Genomic DNA, 19,916 nt, shown 5'->3' with positions numbered 1-19,916 from the left:
CACTTCTGTCCGCTTGGTTCTCTGATCAGACACATTTCACTAGTATTGCTTTTATTCATAACGAAATACGTTTACAAAAGCTTACATAGCCAGAAACATTTCGTGGATTTGTAAAGGATTACGACTTATTACGAAATAATTATTTCCCTACAAAATTAGGTATTTAATTCAGTATTGTTTTTGAACTAAAAAAATGTTTTTTTTTTAATTTATAATTGTAGTATGGCACTCATTTTAACCTTCAATACGTTATACAAATTTATTTTAACGAAATATCGACACAAAGGAATAAGGTGATTATAGTTAAAGTCATAATTTTTAGTAGAGCCATTAAAAGAATAGCATAATTATTAAATTGAAAAGGTGCATATACATCTTGATACAGAATGGATATAGTCAGTAGGCAAAATCCAATGCTAATAGATATTTTATGTATACAGTAGTGCAATAATATTTGAAATCATACCAGATTTTTTAATTTTAAACATAAATAACGTGCTAAAATAATTCATTTCCATTATTAAATGTGTTCACATGTTAATACGCAGGAGTATATTTTTAATCATTTATTATTTTCTTTTACGTTTTGTAAATTTTTTCTCTTATTCCTAAAGATGTTATGTCCAATAACTAATTATATGAATTGGAAATAAGTAATGAACAGGTAATCATTCATTTATATGCAGGCAGAGACATTGAAATGTATTAGTATTATTAAATTACGTTTCATACTTTTATTATCACTATTTAATTATTAAAAATTTTTCAATATAAATTTTATTTCTGCAAGGCGTTACAAAATCGAATATACTATCATCAGGAAACTTCACAAATGAATAACTTTTTTCATTTATCTAAAAAAATAAGTATGAAAATAAAATATAGTAAAAGGTTTAGACGTACGGTTAGCCTGTTTAAAATATTTAAACAGAGCTACGTTTTAATTTTTTTATAAATTGTGATGAAAGTAGAATTTAATTTTGAATAGGTCCGTCTTCATTATGGATACGTTTTTCTCGATTTTGTAACATAAAGCATTAAAGTGTCTTGTGTTTGAATTTATTATAATAATCGTAAATGTATTATCAGAGATGATGTATCCAGATTCAACAGTGTTTCGCAATAGCAGATTTTTCCATATTTTATATGTGCAAAGTGTCCTTTGAATCGTGTCTTGTTTGGCCAATGTAAAATTATTCACAGTCATTGCTTTTAATTTCATACATTCCTGATCTGTTTTCGAATTAGTGTTTTGCTTTGGGATTTCCTAATTTTTGGGGTAGTTTTTTGTTTGTTTTGCAAGTGATAGATTTGTTATGCTTTTTAAAAGTTTTCGTTAACTGATATTTGTAAGTCCTCGCAGAATTAAAATTTATTTTGGAAAATCTGTAATTCATGACTAGTGATAATAAATTATAATGTTATAAATGAATGCTCCAAAGATCTTCGTTTCATACATTATTGATTACCTATCGCTGTATTTATTTATTATATTTTTTGTAATTTTAAAAATTTGCTACATAATATTAGGTTGGTTTCTAGATATTTTAGAATATATAATAAAAACTGTCCATAACACTAGCTGTAACAGAAATGACCAAAAGAATTAATAATTACAAAGTAATTAGCCCTTTCCATTGCTGAAGTTTGTTAACTTGTTTATCCTTGATGACCTTTCGTTTAATGTAACATTTAACCAAATGTCCATAAGGTTAATTGCCCTGCATTGAAGTAATGGTATTAGTTTTAATCCTTAAAGCCGCTATATCCCTACTCAACCATTTGCTGCATCAAGTCGGTTAATACATTAAACTGCTACTTATATCCTGTATCTGATCAGTGTTGCTGTAAACTATTCTGTACTTTTTGTATGAAGAAACTTTTGAAGTGATTGCTTAAATATACAATACTGTAATTATCATACATAATATGTACCTTATATTTATTTTTTTCAAACGTAATTTAATTTCAGGCGTTAATGTATGTTTTGGTAATGTTTTTTATAACTTTGTGTAATTATAGTACAAAAATTTAAAATAAACTTAAATGTCGTACTTTAAAATTATATATATATATATATATATATATATATATAATATATAGAGAGAGAGAGAGAGAGAGAGAGAGAGAGAGAAAGAGAGAGATTTTAAAAACAGTTAGAAGAAATTAATAAAATATTGGTAGTTTATATCAATTGGTGGTAAAACATTAAAATACAAAATATATCTTCACATGAAATTTTATCTGTGTATAAATATTACATTCTGTAAGCTTACACGTTTGTATATTAGTACCTTATACCATTTGTGTTGCATTTAATTAAGAGCACCAATATGCCTGTGAACGTCCTTAATTTTTCTCTTACAACCCATTTTATTTTTATGAGAGCTATATTCGTTCATGAGATAAAGCTGTCCCCCAAGCGCCATTCCAGTTGTAATTTCAGGGGGCGATTGTTTTATCTGTAGTTCGCCTGAACCTACAGTACAACGGGGCATGTGTGGTACTGACATCAAAGGCATTGCTAGCCTAACCGCGTAACAACACGTTCACCGCCCGGCCTATTGCTACTCGGCGGGTTTAGTTTTGGGGTCATACAGCCAACTTGTGTAGCTGAATGTTTAGCGCGCTTAAATCCACAGAACTAATAGATTTTTTTTAATTTGGAAAAAGTCATATTTTAACAAAAGTGTGTTTATAGTTTCACCAACGATATACAAAAACGTTTGTTATTAAAAAAGAACAAGACCGATACTGGTTTTAATTAATATATTTAGATTTACATATTATGCCAAAATTATACCCGTTCATAATTTTTAGCCTATAGGTTATTTAAGTCACATGATAGAAACGTATTTACCTTCACTATCCTAGTTTTGCTTATTTTACGTCCGAAGTCGGTATAAACTATAAACGATAAAGATGTTTTTCCCCACAATTCTACAATAAAAAGGTATATTGAAATCGCTATTTTAATTGATACATTGAACCTACTATTGTTTTGTTAAAATATGATACATCATTTAATTAATCCACACAAGTTAATACAGCTATCATAATACTAAAATGTAAAAAGATAATCAACTTCATATGTCTTGTGTTTATTTTCAACTGACTACTGCAAATTTTATAGATTTTGGAAGGAGATTTTTAAACAATATTGTTGTCACCTTGTTGGGTAATGTTATTACTGTCATGCCTTATCATTGTATAAACAGGATTGGTTTATCCTAGATGACTTCTTTGACCAAAATTACCGATATTAATATATTTCATATAGAAAACTATTATTTCAATTGTTTTGTGTGTCAGCAAGGTCAGTAACTTTCTATGCTACTCGAATTACGATTACAGTTATGTTATCTAAAACCTAATCACAGGCGGATTCCTAAACTGTTATAAATTTGAAAAATCATTAGGTGTCTTAGTGTGGTAAACAAAAATGAGCACTAAGTTTAAACAATCTTGTTCAAGCATTGCTCGAGATACAGTGCTATAATCAGAACCACAGGCAAAAATTTAAGATCATTCTGAGCTGGAGAATTCAATTAAGTTCATCCAAAACTATGTAACTACTTTGTAAAAATTGTTATCAAAACAACAAGAGACTATTTATGCGAGCATTTTCTTTTCACTCTCCCTGATTGATTCGCTACCCTTGGTAATCCATATAACTTGCACACGATAGGTCGATATTTTAAATTTGAAATGTTAATGAACACCTAAAAATTAGGTGGAAGTATTATTATAAGTGTTGCACTTCTTACATAAACGAATAGCTGCTTGGTCGATGGCCTATATCCACCCAAACACACATCATCTAAAGAGCTCTATACATCTAAAGAGTTTTCAATGAGCTCATTAATGATGTAAAATAACAAAAATAAGTTTTTGCAGGTGCTGGTTAATGTAAGGTAAACTATAATTACTATCTACCTCAATGTAGTCATAGTACACCAACAGTATCACAGAATCCCAAACGCTGGAACATTAGGATTTTATTGGTTGCGAGTTAAGAACCGCATCATTAGGGGAATTGAACCTGGTGAATTAACCTTATGAGGTTTAAGTTAAACGCGGCGCTCATCGAAGTTCCATTAACGTAATAATCAAACTGTAGCGGAGCTATTCCCTTTGCCTAATCAATACAACCAAAGGAATTACAAAATTCGCTTATATAATTTACACTTTTTGGTTATCAATGGGATTAAGATTAAAATATAACATAATATTATATATATATATATATATATATATATATATATATATACTTTTATATATATAATACATAAAATATACATACATGTATATAATATTATATTATAATATATATAAAATTATATATATATGTATTTATATATGTGTGTGTATATATTTTGAATTTAATATAATAATTTTATAGTTAACTCGTAAATGTCTCCAGGTAATGTAATTAAAACAATTTTTGTGACCATACAAAACATTTTGTGATTTTAACAATTTAACAAGTACAATTTTAACTGAAGTTTGGAATCTATGATCGATAATTATTTATATTGCTGAAAGATTGTTAATCTTGTATTATTGGCATAATTATCATTTATATATAGCTAATAATTAAAACCGATGCTACAAGTTGCTCAACTGTGCCAGTTAATTATAATTAACCTTAAGGTCCCCAGTCATTCCTACCATGTGGAGCTTATATACATCTTACCATCCCTTCGGGGATTCATTGGGCGTCCCTGCTTGAAGGTCCATCTCCTGTGCTTATTGCAGTGGGCGACCTTGCTAATTTCCAAATATAGAATCACTTGTCTCAAAAACATACATGGATTTTTAGCCATATTAACCCATTGACAAATCCTGAAAAATAGTTTTTTATATTCACTACAATTGTTGTGTTATTAAGTTAAGCATTGGGTACAGAGAAGAAAGACCGTTGTGAAAATGAAAAAAATATAGGTCCACACATAAACTGTTCAAACTGAATTCAAATTATTTTAATAAAATGTTTATTTCTAAATTGTGTATTGATGTTTGAGTCTAATACCAGGTTAATTATTACGATTTTCTCATATCTAAACAGTATAAAAGTATATATATATATATATATATATATATATATATATATATATATATATATATATATATATATATATATATATAAATATAAAACCCTGATTAATTTGTAAGTTAGCTTCTCTATTGCATGAAAAACAAAACTTTCCACCAGCGGATGAATATTAAAGGTATAATTGAAGAATTGTATCACAAATTATATTTCAATGGAGTATAAATTGAAAATATTATAACACAAATAAACTATTTTGCATTGTTTCAAAGCTGTATTTTTATCTTGTTCGATAAGTATACTATTGTAACATTAATGATCACCTTTCGTTTGATTTCAATTACTGGCAGAGTAAAAAACAAATTAATTAGAAAAAGTCAAAATCTATTAAATGAAGTTCTCACGGCCTTGGAATACGAATGTTTAAAAAAATTTCACGTTTTTAACAGACGACACGAATGAATGATATATCATCTAGTGGTGTTTCTCGACCGAACATTGTTGGATATGTTGTACTTTGGTCCTCAAAGGGTATAAATGTCTCAACCACGTTGGATAGTAACATTTTAGGCATGGGGGATTGTAGAATAGGTTTCATAATGAGTTTATAATTAATTCTTTCATTAATGTTAAAAAAATATCTCACGACCCTTGAGGAAGTTGTAGAGAGATGGACAGTGGATTTTTTATTTAAAATACTGATATCAGACCCCACCAGTGGTACGGCCACAAAATAAGTACATAAATTGAAAAGAGCAAACATAGGGCTGCCCGTTATTTATGAATATTGTTATGTAGGCCCACGTTTGCATGTCATTATTACTATTACTATACAGTTACAACAGAAGTTGACTTCATAAAACTGTTATAAAACCATAAATTGCAACAGTGTTTTAACCTAATTTAATTTAGTCCACACTGATGGTTTATCGACCAGACTATGGCTTCACGAATATATTGATGTCCAGGCATTACGACGGAGTACGGCGGCTACTTTCGCATAACGACCAAGTGGGAACGACGCCGTAAATTATAAAAAGCTAGCCTAGGCGTTCTCGCCACACCGGTGAAGCTATATTTTATAGAACGCATTTGAATATTTTATACTTTCCCACAATATGTATGTAATGATACGAATTGTACATTAAAACTTAAGCAAATTGTTAGGTTTCGTAAAAATAAATTATCTTTCGTCTGAATTTTACAGTATCAACTAATTCAGACTTTTTTTCTATGGAAATCAATTACATTAATAGCCCCAAACTCAATCCCTCCTTTCACCCTTACGTAAATCAAATTAGTTTTATGTTTTAAAAAATTTAGTTTTATATCTAAACCAAAAAATATTTCGTAATATTATTTAGAAATACTTAATTAAAGGGGTTCGCGCTCCTGAGGCTACTATGCATGTTCGATTAACTATGATAGATGGGTAGGGTAGAAGTGATAGCTGCATGAGATGCTGTCAATTTATAATCCTCTTTAATAAAAAAATCTACGATTATAGCATATTATATAGCACCTATTGAGGATATGATTTAGTGTAAGAGATGTCACATACGACTATGAGATGTTTCTTCTCGTTGTGGTCCTAAAGTGAATGTAATTGACTACAAAATCTCAATTTTTAGGCACAGACTGTTATCAGTTGGAGGTGCAATCTTATTATTTTTTATTCTTAAGTATAATTTAAATGCAATGAGAGTACATAGGACTCCATTTATTACACAGAACCATCATGAATAGAAAGTATATCAGATACAGCTATAAAGAACGAGTCATAGAAAATAGCTCGAAAATGAATTTTCCAGTAACATTAGTAATTGTATCACTTATACATTTTTAGGTATTTAACTAGCAAGTGAACACCTACTATAACATTTCGAAGTTTCTGATATAAATTGCCCCTATTTCCGGCATAAGAGAGGTTAATCTGGTAGACCGTAATTGGTTTTCGCCTCAACAAACCTTGCGTGACTTGCACAATAGAGACCAATAACATAATTGTCTCACAGTGTACGATAACTTGAGGCAGAAGTAGGTCAATTTAGAATTTGAAGTCCGTAAAAGATTTTTGGCTTTCAATTTTTGGAGTTCTTAGAAAGCTAGGATCTACTAATGAGTTTTTAAAAAGGTTAGGCCAGCTATGTCGATTTTTTAGTATAATCACAACTAATGTTTTCTGGCACATGTACATGAAATAAAGTTGTGTGGTTGCAGAGGAGTCAGGTAGAGCATGTCTCTTTCAAGTTCAGGGTTCGGTTCTGTGGTTAGCATCACCCTTCCGAAATGTCGTTCCTACATCTTTAAAATAGCTTACTTCTACTTGCATTTCGGGCAAAGTTAAAATATTTGGCAAAGTAAAACATTATTCGCTTTATAAAATTATGTAAATTATACATTTTTGTGAAATTACATTACAAGCATATTATAATAAAAAAAGATAACGTACATGACTTGTATAAACACTAACTTTGATATAGTAGTATAATTTGTATAAGACAAGACTATCTGGTAATATACCAACTGCTCTACACTTCGCTACCCTAACCGTTCTGGATTAGGAAGTGTTGGCAAATTAAGACATTCTCCCCATCCCACCAAAATTCTTTAAGGCCTAATTTTATGGTAAAACTTGAAGTTCATCTAGGATATATCTATTATAATCGAAATAATTACTATAGAAGGAAACGGAGTTTTGTATAAGGATCATATCCTCCCCCTCTCTCTTTCTATCTAAATTAAATATAGACGATGGTTTGTGTAAAGGCTTTAACATGTTACTTTCTCTTGAAATACGAAATTAAATGTTGATTATTAGAATTGTGAAATTAGAACATAAAATTGTTTTGTTAACAGTATAAAATAAACTTAATTTCCCCAACTTAACTTGAAACTTAAAATTAACTTAAACTTAAATTACTCCAATTATTTGTTACAATCCAAGCGAATAAAATTACATCGCGAGGATATACAAGTTGATTATTATTTTATTTACAAAAGTATAAATAAATTTTAAATGAGTTATTTAATGTTTCATGGCTGGATGCTTTTGGCTTGTTAAACAATTTAAAAGTGTTTAAGTTATTGCTTGTAAATCGTCTACAATACAATGTAATTATTTTTACCTTGCAGTATTAACTTGTAGGTATCTATTTCTTTAAACTGGACTAGTACCTGCTATATTTCTCTTTAATCACGAAAAAATCACGAAATCTACGAGGAGGCCTTGCCACAGTATAAACCACGGCACGACGCCATTTGCTATTAAGGGCGAGCTTGTTCACATCGGCCGTTACTGGTTTACTGCTGACAGTAAATCAACAACAGCTGGTTATAATCACGTGACTACATTCTCCCCTCTTCTCCTTACACTAACGCCCCCCTCCCCTTAACTTTCACAGATCCCTTAGTATTTGTTGCCAAGACTGGTCACCCACAGATGTTACGATGATGTTCCATAATAGGTGTTCAAACTAAACATCTTAATCAACCGATTGATATGGTCAAATTTCATTGAACGATTTGTAATTTTACTTCAGTATAGTAGATAGTATATAGATTGATTAATCTGTAACAGCCTATATTAGCCGTTTTTATACTGTAGTGCCGCGCAGTAGTTACATAAATCATGGTTATCTTATTATATTAATTTGTGCTGAAAAATACCTGGTTGCAAGAGAGAGCAATATCTCAACTAAGCCAAATAATACGTTGAGTAATATCAATTTATAAAAGAAAAAGTCTTTAGGAATGACACATTAACAACGGCTATGGACTTTATTGAGCTACCATTTCATTTTAATCTTACCTTTCCGTAAATTTCTATTCCCGAATTTTCCTCTCATATGTTCTAAAGTTCATAAAAGTATACTGAAGCAATTAATATACAAATCTCCAAGTTTTGGACAGAAGGAAGACTGTGAGGATAAACGGAAAAGCACTTTTTGGTCTTTACCAATACAACATTTTTTTTGTAATGTTGTCCTCAATATATTCAATTCATGTCAATTAGAATAGTAATTTTGTTAATAAAACTGTGTGTATTGAAAAAGCTATACCATAAAACTAGGACAAAACTAACAGCTATTCATTGATATATCCGATAACCCTCAGTTGGTTTCTCACTACATCAGCTTATTATAAAACCTTTTCACTGCCGGCGTCCGATGTTTTATATGTTTAGGAAAATCTATGTTGAGGTATGTTTTATACATTCAATCACCATTACATAAAAAACAGGCATAAAACATTGGCTTCATACAAAAAATAGTTTACACATCTTTTTGGCTGTAAAATCGGCACTATTTAAAAAATCTGTTATCATGAATATCAGGCGTTAAACCCTTTTAAAAATAACTTATATGGGTATAATATCCTTAAAGGTGCATAAAACAAAAAATCCTACAATTAATATATTAATTATACATCGCTGTACATATGTTTGTATTTTTTGTGAAATCATTAAGAAAAAGAGTAATCCTAATATAATGAAAAAATAAAAATAATTCAAAGTACAATATAGGTCTATAGAATTTTGTTTTAATGTTTTGTTTTTATATACATATATATATATATATATATATATATATATATATATATATATATATATATATATATTTATATTTATATTTCCACTACTTGCGCAAGTAAAATAAAACAAATCAAAACCTTTTATTTACTTTTTTAAGACACAATATGGTACATACAATATTGACACAACGAAGTTTCGTAAAGCAAGGAAAATATTTTTGGATTTCACATTAGACAATTATTTTAAACATTGTGCTGTGAGGAATAAGCAGTATTCACATGCACTTCAGTAAAATACCCGGCAGCGAAAGATATTTATTGGGTACTTGCCAAAGTTATCAATACATCGATCTAGTAGCCAAATCCATAGTAATCCTGCAGTGTACTGTACATCATTCAATAATTAATTAAGTCATTATAGATTTTTTTTATCCAAATTGTTGTGTTTATATCACAAATCAAGAGATTTTTTCCTATCGATGTTTCAGTATAGTTATGTATGTGAGTGTCGCCTATTCGCCATGTTTTAGAGTCAGATAAGATATGAATAGATGTTTTCTTCTAATAACTCTTATTATTGTTATGTACAAAAATTTTACGTTTAGAATGCTTGGGTCTGCTTTATCTGCAGTGGACCATCGGTGGACACACAGAAGTTATCAATATGTTTATATTTCTATTGTATTATCCTCAAACATAAAATATATAAAGTAGTGGATTTAAAAAATAAGTTTTTGTAAAGTATTATTTCAAAAGAACAGTAATGTGCGGAATGCAACACTAACAATGAAAGAACAAAACACATAAAGAGGAAGTGTATATAAGTAATGGGTAAGTGTACGTTATGTGTGACTACTTTACATTGGAATGTATCGCAGTCAGTACACAACAATGCCTTTGATGTCAGCTCCACGCTTAGCCCGCGGAGCACTGTTCCCTTGTAGACATACGCTTCTGCAGAACTGTTCTGCACATCTGGTATCGATGGCAAATAATTATCCTGCAGCTCTATTACACAGGCAGTTATGCTCACCATCACTATTTCAGCCGTTAAGGAATTGCAGTATCAGTATAATGATGCCCCTTCAAAATAGTAAAGCAATACACGTGTACTTCAACATTTTAAATATAAATCTAGCAGCTGAATGATATGCTACGTTTTAATTAATGTGTTGTCAAGGTTTCGATATCGTGTGAACCGATAAACCTACATCAATCATTAAACCGGCCAGAATATTGAAATAAAAAATAAAAAAATAAATACGTTTTTGTAACGTAATTTCAGTAATGAATCATTCTGATGTTATTTTTCAGCTAAGAACACTAAGATACTATAATAATTACAATATATGTTAAGAAATCTAATTCATTTTTTTAATATATCATTATGAAAGTTTTAAATCGAATAAAAATTCGAATTGCCAATACATACTACATTAGTAATTTACAGGAGTGTTTTCATATTATATCTTCAGCAATTTTTTTCAGGTAATAGAGAATATTGGTATAAGATAATAATGATAGGAGGTAATAGTTATTAATTAACAGTAAATAATGACTTGCTCAAAATAAACATTTCTTATATTAAACACCCTACTCGAGTAAAACATTAGATAAACCGATACATTTGTGAATAACGTATGAATGCATCTTTAGATGTTACTGGTAAAGCCACCAGGTATATATTCATATTTTTGTATGCGTGCCAATGTTTTTATAGAATGGTAACTTTCAGTTCCGATAGGTGGCATGCCAGAAGACGAGTACTGTTTGCTCATAACCCCTAAAGGGTATCACCTAACGTGCCCTAAACGTACATCTGGAGTACGGTTAGAACGGATACACCAGAGCATCGAAGGACCCGTCATGACGTATACAAAATATAGTCCACGTACGGACTGGCATCCTATACCACGGACTGGCATTTCAAACCATTAGGATTCGTCCTTGGGCCACACGGAATCATTGTACCATTTTAAATTCCCTATTATCTTGCAGTTAAGATGATCACACTGTCGGGGGGACATACAGATGAACACTCCTTTGATCTTTTAACCTCAAAATCAATAGCGTTTTTTATTAGACCAAGAGGCAGGCTTTTACCAGTCTCCAGGACCTTCCAATGAAGAGTTACGTATAGTTATCGTACCGACTGCCTGAAGGGACGGACAAACGTGCGGACGGATATATGGCACCATGTCAGCCCTTAATAAATGAAGGCTATTAATCAACACCTATAAACCACAGATAGAGATAATTAAAATCCTTACTAATAATACTTGGCACATTTAAATTTTTAAAATAAAAAAAGGTTTTTATATCTTACTTTAAAGCTTACGTGGATGGACACGTGATTTAAATACAAAGGCATTAAATTATAAGGGCGTTGAAAATGAAATACCACGTGAAGTAAAGTTTTCATCCAATTAAAAATGTTTAAGTTCATCAATTTGAAATTATCAAGATATTTTGTGATTAGCCAAACTGTTTTTCTTAATGAGGAAGACGTTAATCGTTTATGAAAGGCCATACATGGGTTTTATATGTCTAAAATTTGACAGTTTGTTATTTTTAAAGGTTGGATAAAATAAATTATTTTATGTTAAAAGAATGATTATTTGTTTTGGCAATTTTGAAGCAATACAATATTTTGTTAAAAAAAAATCTCCAGAATTTGTACTTATAAGTTGATTATTGTATTAGCTATACATTTTATAAACAAATTAGTTGGAGATTATTAGACTAATGCACTGACATCTGTATAGAATTCTTCATAATGTAAATGTTAGTAATCTTAATAGTCTGGCCAGGTAAAATGCCACGTATGCCAAATAAAACGACAAATTTTTACCTTATGTCACTCTATACTATGAAGAACTATGTACTATCTAAAACATGAATAGATTATCAAAAAAGTCAAAAGGAAACTGATTGGACCTAATAGATTGAGTTGACTATGGTTTAGTAAAATAGTACATTACCATTCTAGGTTTTCCAGGTATTTCCATTTCAACAGGTTAGATTAGTTACGATTACAGCTTCGTATCTTAAACGTATTTAGTGTAAGGACAGTTTGGTATTCTATTTGCTTCAAATAGGCACTTAATGTAATCCTCATTTCGTGTTCAAACTATATACATAATAAATATCATATTTCTTGAACTAGAAACCATAGATAAATCTGTCAGAAAATGAATCATCAGAGTATTGCCTTTTTGTGCCAAATAATATTTTCCGAAATAATTTGCAGTAAATGATTACTCAGTCTCTGTTTGTCTGAAACATGACTCCAGACAATCTTTATATTCTAAGAATTAAACTAATCGGGTTAGAAGTAATATTCTAAGTGAAGTTACACTAACAAGTAATCGCAGATCCAGGAGGGATTGTGATTGTTTGCTCATTGTGTATTCCATTTAGGGTTATACTTCCATGATTGTTAGATCAAGAGATTCGATTAAACTGAACAAAGAACAGCCAAAACCAATACGGTCTTTTCCTTCTCAACACAGTGTGTTCTGGGATTTAGTTTTTTCAGAATATTCTATCCTATATCTACGAAAGTATTTTTATGCTAATTCAATTTTCCTGCATCATTTCTGTAGTATGATACGATAGCAAAATAATAACTATATTTATAATTCGACTATAATAAATTATTATAGGCAGCGAGTTCGTAGACCATTTCAAAATTTCACTAGTCCCAATTTTAGATTTAATTTATACCGTACGATGTAAATCATGAAATTTCAGTTAAATGAAAGTCCACAGAGTTAGTTATAAATACTTCTCAAAGTAGAAGCAAACGTTAATTTTGTTTTAAAAATTTAAAACCTTTTGTTAATTGGAAATTACTGTATCTAGGAGGTAATTAAAAGGATAATTACATAAAGTACAAGTAACTAAGAGACTGTATAACTTGTAAAGTAAAAAGATGATTATTTAACATTACGAGTTCGCTGTACCGACGGTCATGTTAAATCCTGTATGACTGCAATGTTACATATTGTTTAGTGCTCTGAATTGTTCCACATGGGTTTGAGTGGGTTATGTAGTTGTTTTGCATTAGGTTTGTTTGTTATTCATCATTTAAACTTGTAAGGCCATAGCCCTGAGGTCTGAGATAGTAAATATCTGTAAAAATTCAATTTTTACATTTTTTACATCTCGTTATTTATTAACCAATGTGAGTTGTGTGAGAGCTCAAAGTCCCTGTACCTTCCACTCCCTGGCCGCTCTCCTGATGATTATTCATTATATTATCTGCATATATTCCTATAATAATCTTATTAAGTACTCTGCGTGTCTTCTTTCATTTACTTCACCCCTCGCCTTCCGCTCACGCACCAGTAATATTTTTACTGTATCGTAGCTTTAGATTTTATCCCCAGCTTCACATGTTTTCTAGAGTTTCCTCTTAATATCTATTCTCCTGCACAGCCGTGAGAAAATCGCAACCACTTCTTGCTCCTTACAAAGATTCTTTTCTCTAAATCCCATAGATTTGCTTGCAAGTGCCCTTATAACTCCACCATCTCATCTTCGTAGAACTGACTGACATCATACACGTTTCACTACCTCCGGTTCTTCAAAGTGGTCAAATCTCTTATATTTGTCTAGGTCACATCCCCTAAGTTTTTTTATAATTACAATTGCCATTCCAATTACCAGCTTGCTTTGATCATTTAGCTGTTGTTTTTTTTTTTTTTTTTTTTTTTTTATTACTAAGAAATTGTGATTCAAACATATTTCGCTTACCAATGAATACACTATGAAAACGTTTCATAAGTATTTTAACCACTAAAGAATATAATTTTAGTTTTAAAAGTATTATTTACTGTCAAAAAAGTTAAAGAATGAAGATTCTTGGAGCATTGGAAAGATTTAAATTTAATATCACTAGTAAATGATTACACATTGTCCAATATTAATTTTTTATAACCAGGGACTTTGGCAATAAAAGACTACATTGTCAGGTAACTTCACAAATGAGTAAATATTTATATTTTTATAAATAATAAATATTAAAATAACAAATGTTAAAGAATTTGGGTGAAATTTATAATATATTTAAAAAGATCTACATTTTTATGTTTAAAAGTTTCGATGAGGGAAGAATTTAATTTTCAATATGCCCTACTATATTTTTGAGTGTTTCTAGATTTTTTTTATTAAAAATGTAAAATAATAAAAATCCTTGCTAAAGATAACGTGAACAGTTGGATTTCTAATTAAAATTTTATCCTACATTCACATTCAATATTTATTGACCATCCCCTGTATTGAATTATACATATTTTTTAATGTCTTACATATGAAATAGCAAAATATTTAATTTAATTCAAGAGTGCTTCATGTCGGAGTAAAGGAAGAAACAGAACTCAGTGAAGTACTAGACTCTCCTCAGTTTCTGAGCTCATCCAATAAAAACTGTATCAAAGGACAAATTACAGTACATTCAAGTTGACAGTGCTGCTGTGACTCGGTCCGGTAGTTCTCCCTGAAATAACACGTTCATCAGACTCAGTTCAGCGGGAACTGTGAGACCTGAGGGCGTTCCAGGCACCTGTCTGTACTTGCTCTACTTCGTATCGGACTGTTCTTACTTCATTTTGTTTGGCTACCAGAACAGTATATACTTCCTGTTACTACCCTATAGCACACAAGTATCTTTATAGCAGTGATTAGTTAAGCCTTTTTATATCGATTGACCATTGCTTTATCGGATTAACAAAACATCATTGTAGGAACTCTTGGAATATTATCTTCTCCATAACGTTTATAATCTACTTCATTATAAGCGTAATTATATATTACGCAATACTTTATTTTGGAAATGAAACGCAATCACCCCATAAAGACGTGCAAGCTGGAAGGCCTTGCAATTCTTTAAGAGTAGTATCGGGGTGATATATTGGCCGAGTTCACCAAATATTGTGATTGCCCTTATGATAACTGCCGTATATCATGTTACCCCTGGGTTTAAGCTCTCCATTATAGGCCTCATAAGCCTTCCTGGATATTTCTTATCCTCGTGGTACTCGAATGGTAGATTTTTCAGAATTTTAGTTCCATGGAGTCTCTAGCTCACGTAGCTTCTAGGTATTTGGTGCTAGGGTTTCCTAAGTTAAGGCTTTCTTCTCGCATAACGCAATTCTAACAGCAATCGGCTTTAAAACTTAATCTATAACATAAGCCCACGGAAAGAATTCACATAAAAAAGGGGTTCTTATAAGCTAACGAATTGTTTGCTTCCTCTGGGCATGGTGAGTGAATAGCTCACCTGCCAACTAGAGGAAAATGTATACCATATGTACCGTTTTACTGGCACATAAGGGGTTAGCTTTGAAATTTAAATGTTTGTGAAGGTTCAAAAAATGGAAAATGAAAATCTTCTGAAATAAATAAAATTCAAACTAAAATAAAACTTCTTCTTAAAAATAATTACTGGATTTAAAATTAAAATAAAAACTTCTTGATAAATTTAAATTCAAACTTGTAATATATTCGTCACTCCAAAAATGTACAAAGTTCTTACAGCTTCTCTTTTATTCAATTTTAAAAATTCAAAACTTTCACACTCCAATCTGATCTGGCAATTCTTCACTTTAATTTATCTTCAAAATACAATTTTATTTTGTTACTAATTTTCTTTACTTTACTTAATAAATATTAAATATTACTTCTTTTCAGTGTTAGAGATTTAAAAATTCTTCAGTTTTAGAGAATTAAAAAATATTGCTGAAAGCATCTGTAACAACTACAAAACTCTTTTAGTATTTTTACATAACATTTTATATACATGTGCTCACTGCACCAACAAGTTTTATATTGCACAGATCAAAAGGACAAGTTCCTAAATTCCCATTAAATTTAATTTTTACAATATTTCTTTCCCCAAAATTATTTAAAATAACTAAGAATGAATATTGACTGGACTCCAGTTAAAAGGTTCACTTACCCGCAGGTTTGAGGACGATTAGCAAAAGATTAACTCTAAGCACTTTCAAAGGTCTACTCGTTACTATAACTTCCGATCAACTGAGACGGGAGGTACGGTCTACCTCACCCCACCTCTCAATTTTGTTATCAAACACTGCCATCTGCGATGCGCGCCTCGCTGATAGCAGCCTCTTCTGTACAGTCCAGTCCTTATCATTCTTCTGGGCGTACTCCTTCCATCGGTAATCCAGTTACCCCAGAATTACAATTTAATACAATCGGTACACATATATTGGTTGAAAGGTAGAAGATGGAACTCTGTTCATCATCATCACGGTATAAGAGAATACATCTATGGGCAATTACCGCATTGCTGGGCTGTGCAAATAACAGCAATGTGTAACCTGAATGGGGTGGCCTCCTCGCTGTCCGGACTTTAACCCATGCTTCTTCTTTTAAGATTGTGTTAAACAAAAATATTTCATTCTCTCATTACTATTGAGGCTCTTTGAAAAAAGGAAGCTCATGAGAATAATACCCTTAACAGAGTTTGGTCAGAGCTTGACTATTGCATTGCAGTCTGCTCTGTAATCCGTGGGGCTCATATAGCACATCTATAACGTTGTCAAAAATTCTTTGTTTAAAGTTTGTTTTTGACGATGGAGGGTTTGACAGAATAACAGGATTTCGAACAATTTCCATCTTTGTGGTTACAAAAGGTATAACACAACGTTTCGAGGATTGGAATTTATTCTCTTCGTCAGGTAGACGAGTTACTATTACATTCAAAAATAAAGAATGGAAAGAAGTATGGTTCAAACATACCCAAAAGCTGCTTGGAGTCTAGTCCAGGCGTTGTCACTGCACAGAATGCATGTTCCGAGCACAAGTCACGAGTACGAGAAACACTATCAAACATCACACCGGCACGGATGAAAGTGGGATACTATCACGAAATTTGCTCTTTCTTTGGCACCGCGTCGTGTCGTCTGAAACAGGTGGTCAGGAGGAGGAAGGGGTCACTTCCGGCCCTATGTCTTGGTCATAGACCTTAGTGCCGTGGTCTATGTTACGGTAACCGACTTATACTCGGAACTTGCATTCTCTGCAGTGACAACGCTGAACTAGACTTCAAGCAGCTTTTGGGTATCTTTGAACCCTTTTCTTTTCCTTCTTTTCTTCTTTCTATTCTTAATTTTGTATGTAGTAATACTTCCCCCACCTGACGAAGAGGATGGACTCCAATCCTCGAAACGTTATATTATAAATTTGGAACGATAACGATAGAAATTGTCCGAAATCCTGTTATCATTGTCAAAAAATTGTAGAAGACATCTTTAAAATGCTACTAATTACTTTTTTATTTTGCTTGAATTCGTTTTATTGCGTTGATTCAAAAGTGTCTGTTTCTTTTTCGATAACCATTTATATAGACAAAATCCGTAATGTATTATGACCAGTGCTGCCTCAAAGGCTCCTAAAACTTTAATGTTATGAATACCTGTTGAAAATAAGGCATATAAATTATTTTATATACCAAATTTAAACCTGTAACTTTCTCTAGAAGATAAAAATATAATGTTGCAGGTGTGAGGTGCCTAAGGCTGACAGAAGTCCGCATAGAACAACACACAGTTCGCGGCAACAGCTCGCAGCTGCTCTGCCAGTTCGACCTGCAAGGAGAGACACTGTACTCTGTCAAGTGGTACAAGGACGGTAACGAGTTCTTCCGTTTCCTGCCGAGGGACAGCCCGCCTGCCCAGATATTTCCTCTCCCAGGAGTTGCAGTTGATGTTAGTACATGTTTAGTCACACAAATGTGTTTATTTCAGACGTGTCAAACGATCTTTGGTAGTATAGAATATTTGATATTCAACAATAACATCTGTAAAATGTATTCGAGTACAATACACATTCATTACAATTTGTTCGTATCATGAAATTATTAATGGATTTCATAAATAGTGTATACTAATAATTTAAAATCTGACTTTTTTAGTTACTGTACGTATATATTTTTATGTCCCAAGTCCTATTGTTCAGAAAACGCACAAAAAGTTACCTACACAACGCTAAAATTCATACAAAGTGGTTATAGATAGATGTTAAATTACTTTCACTTATCGAGTTTAGGCAATTTTAGTAATTTTCTGGTAGTGGGTGTTAGTGCATAAATTTAGAAATTATTAATCCATCAAACAGTTTTTAAATAAAATTAAGCGTTTGAAATTCTGCCTCCCCCTAGTGAATTATATTCTATTTACGTTAACACGATTTCTGATCTTCTCATAGTAGTAAATAGTGTCAGTCTTTACCTTAAGCATGGTACGTCAGTGGCAGTATACGGGATATAACAGATTCCGCGTTGAGAAATAGATGATGTCCGTGAAAATATTAATGATAAAATCATGAATACATAATGGTGTAATGTTTAAGTATTTAACTGTATTTATTAGGAATATGAATCCAAATATGAATGGGTAAATAATATAAAAAAATAGCTCTTACTTGTAGTTTTGCAGTGTCCAACGTATGAATAGAATATTAACATGTTAGTTAGCGCTATAAATATGTATATCGATTAGATGTTTTTTCTTTTTAATTTTTTACGGTTCATGTAATCCAAGCTCACAATGCAAGCTTACACATCTTGAGTACAGTAATTAGTGTCAATTTCTTTATCAATGTTCAACAAATGAATCTTTGTGTCATTTAGTTAGTAAGATAGGAAAGGAACATAAGAAACACTAGGTACGATTAAATTTGATCACGTGACTTTGCAGATCTCACGATCCAATGAATCTCACGTGACGCTGAAGGACCTCACTCTGTCCAGCAGTGGACGTTATAGATGTGAGGTGTCGGCAGAGGCACCCTCCTTCCAAACAGTCTCAGACCATGGGGATATGCTCACTGTCGGTAAGTTATCTTACTAACTCGGCATTTACTTAAAGTAGTCTTTCCAGTTCCTTGGTTTTCAATAGAGTGGATAAATCCTTTTATGAAAACATTGCTGGTTGAGCACATTTGAAAAATTACTCCAGAACATACATAGGCAAAAAAATGTTCACTGCCAGAATTTAGACATACACAAAGAACGATGGATGTTCAATTACTTCTGCCTACTTGTTGGCAGTGTACTTACGGAAAGTGTTAATAGATGTACAACTGCAATTCTCTGAATAGTCACAGTTATTAATACATTGTTCCAGTAAAGAGCAATTCCAGTATACTTGAAATCCTACCTATATTTTATCGTCAGAACATGACTTTATACTTATGTATCAACCAACCAAACAGATGGGATAGGAATGGATTGCAGAGTACTTCATTGTGGTATTGGTATTTCTTCTATCAATTTGAAGCATTACAATACAATCACAACACA

General features: G+C 31.5%; 1 protein-coding gene across 1 annotated transcript in view; it reads left to right on the top strand.

Moving 5' to 3' along the window:
- LOC124356578 overlaps positions 1-19,916 on the top strand; it is a 434,532-nt gene that overhangs the window by 402,225 nt on the left and 12,391 nt on the right. Inside the window, exons 2-3 of the mRNA XM_046807661.1 lie at positions 18,116-18,321; positions 19,312-19,447. Of these exons, the coding sequence (XP_046663617.1) occupies positions 18,116-18,321; positions 19,312-19,447 (342 nt within the window). The remainder of the gene's footprint in view (positions 1-18,115; positions 18,322-19,311; positions 19,448-19,916) is intronic.

The sequence above is a fragment of the Homalodisca vitripennis genome, chromosome 3 (genome assembly GCF_021130785.1).
Source record: "Homalodisca vitripennis isolate AUS2020 chromosome 3, UT_GWSS_2.1, whole genome shotgun sequence".
Taxonomy (NCBI): Eukaryota; Metazoa; Arthropoda; class Insecta; order Hemiptera; family Cicadellidae; genus Homalodisca; species Homalodisca vitripennis.
This window is presented reverse-complemented; position numbering and strand designations above follow the sequence as displayed.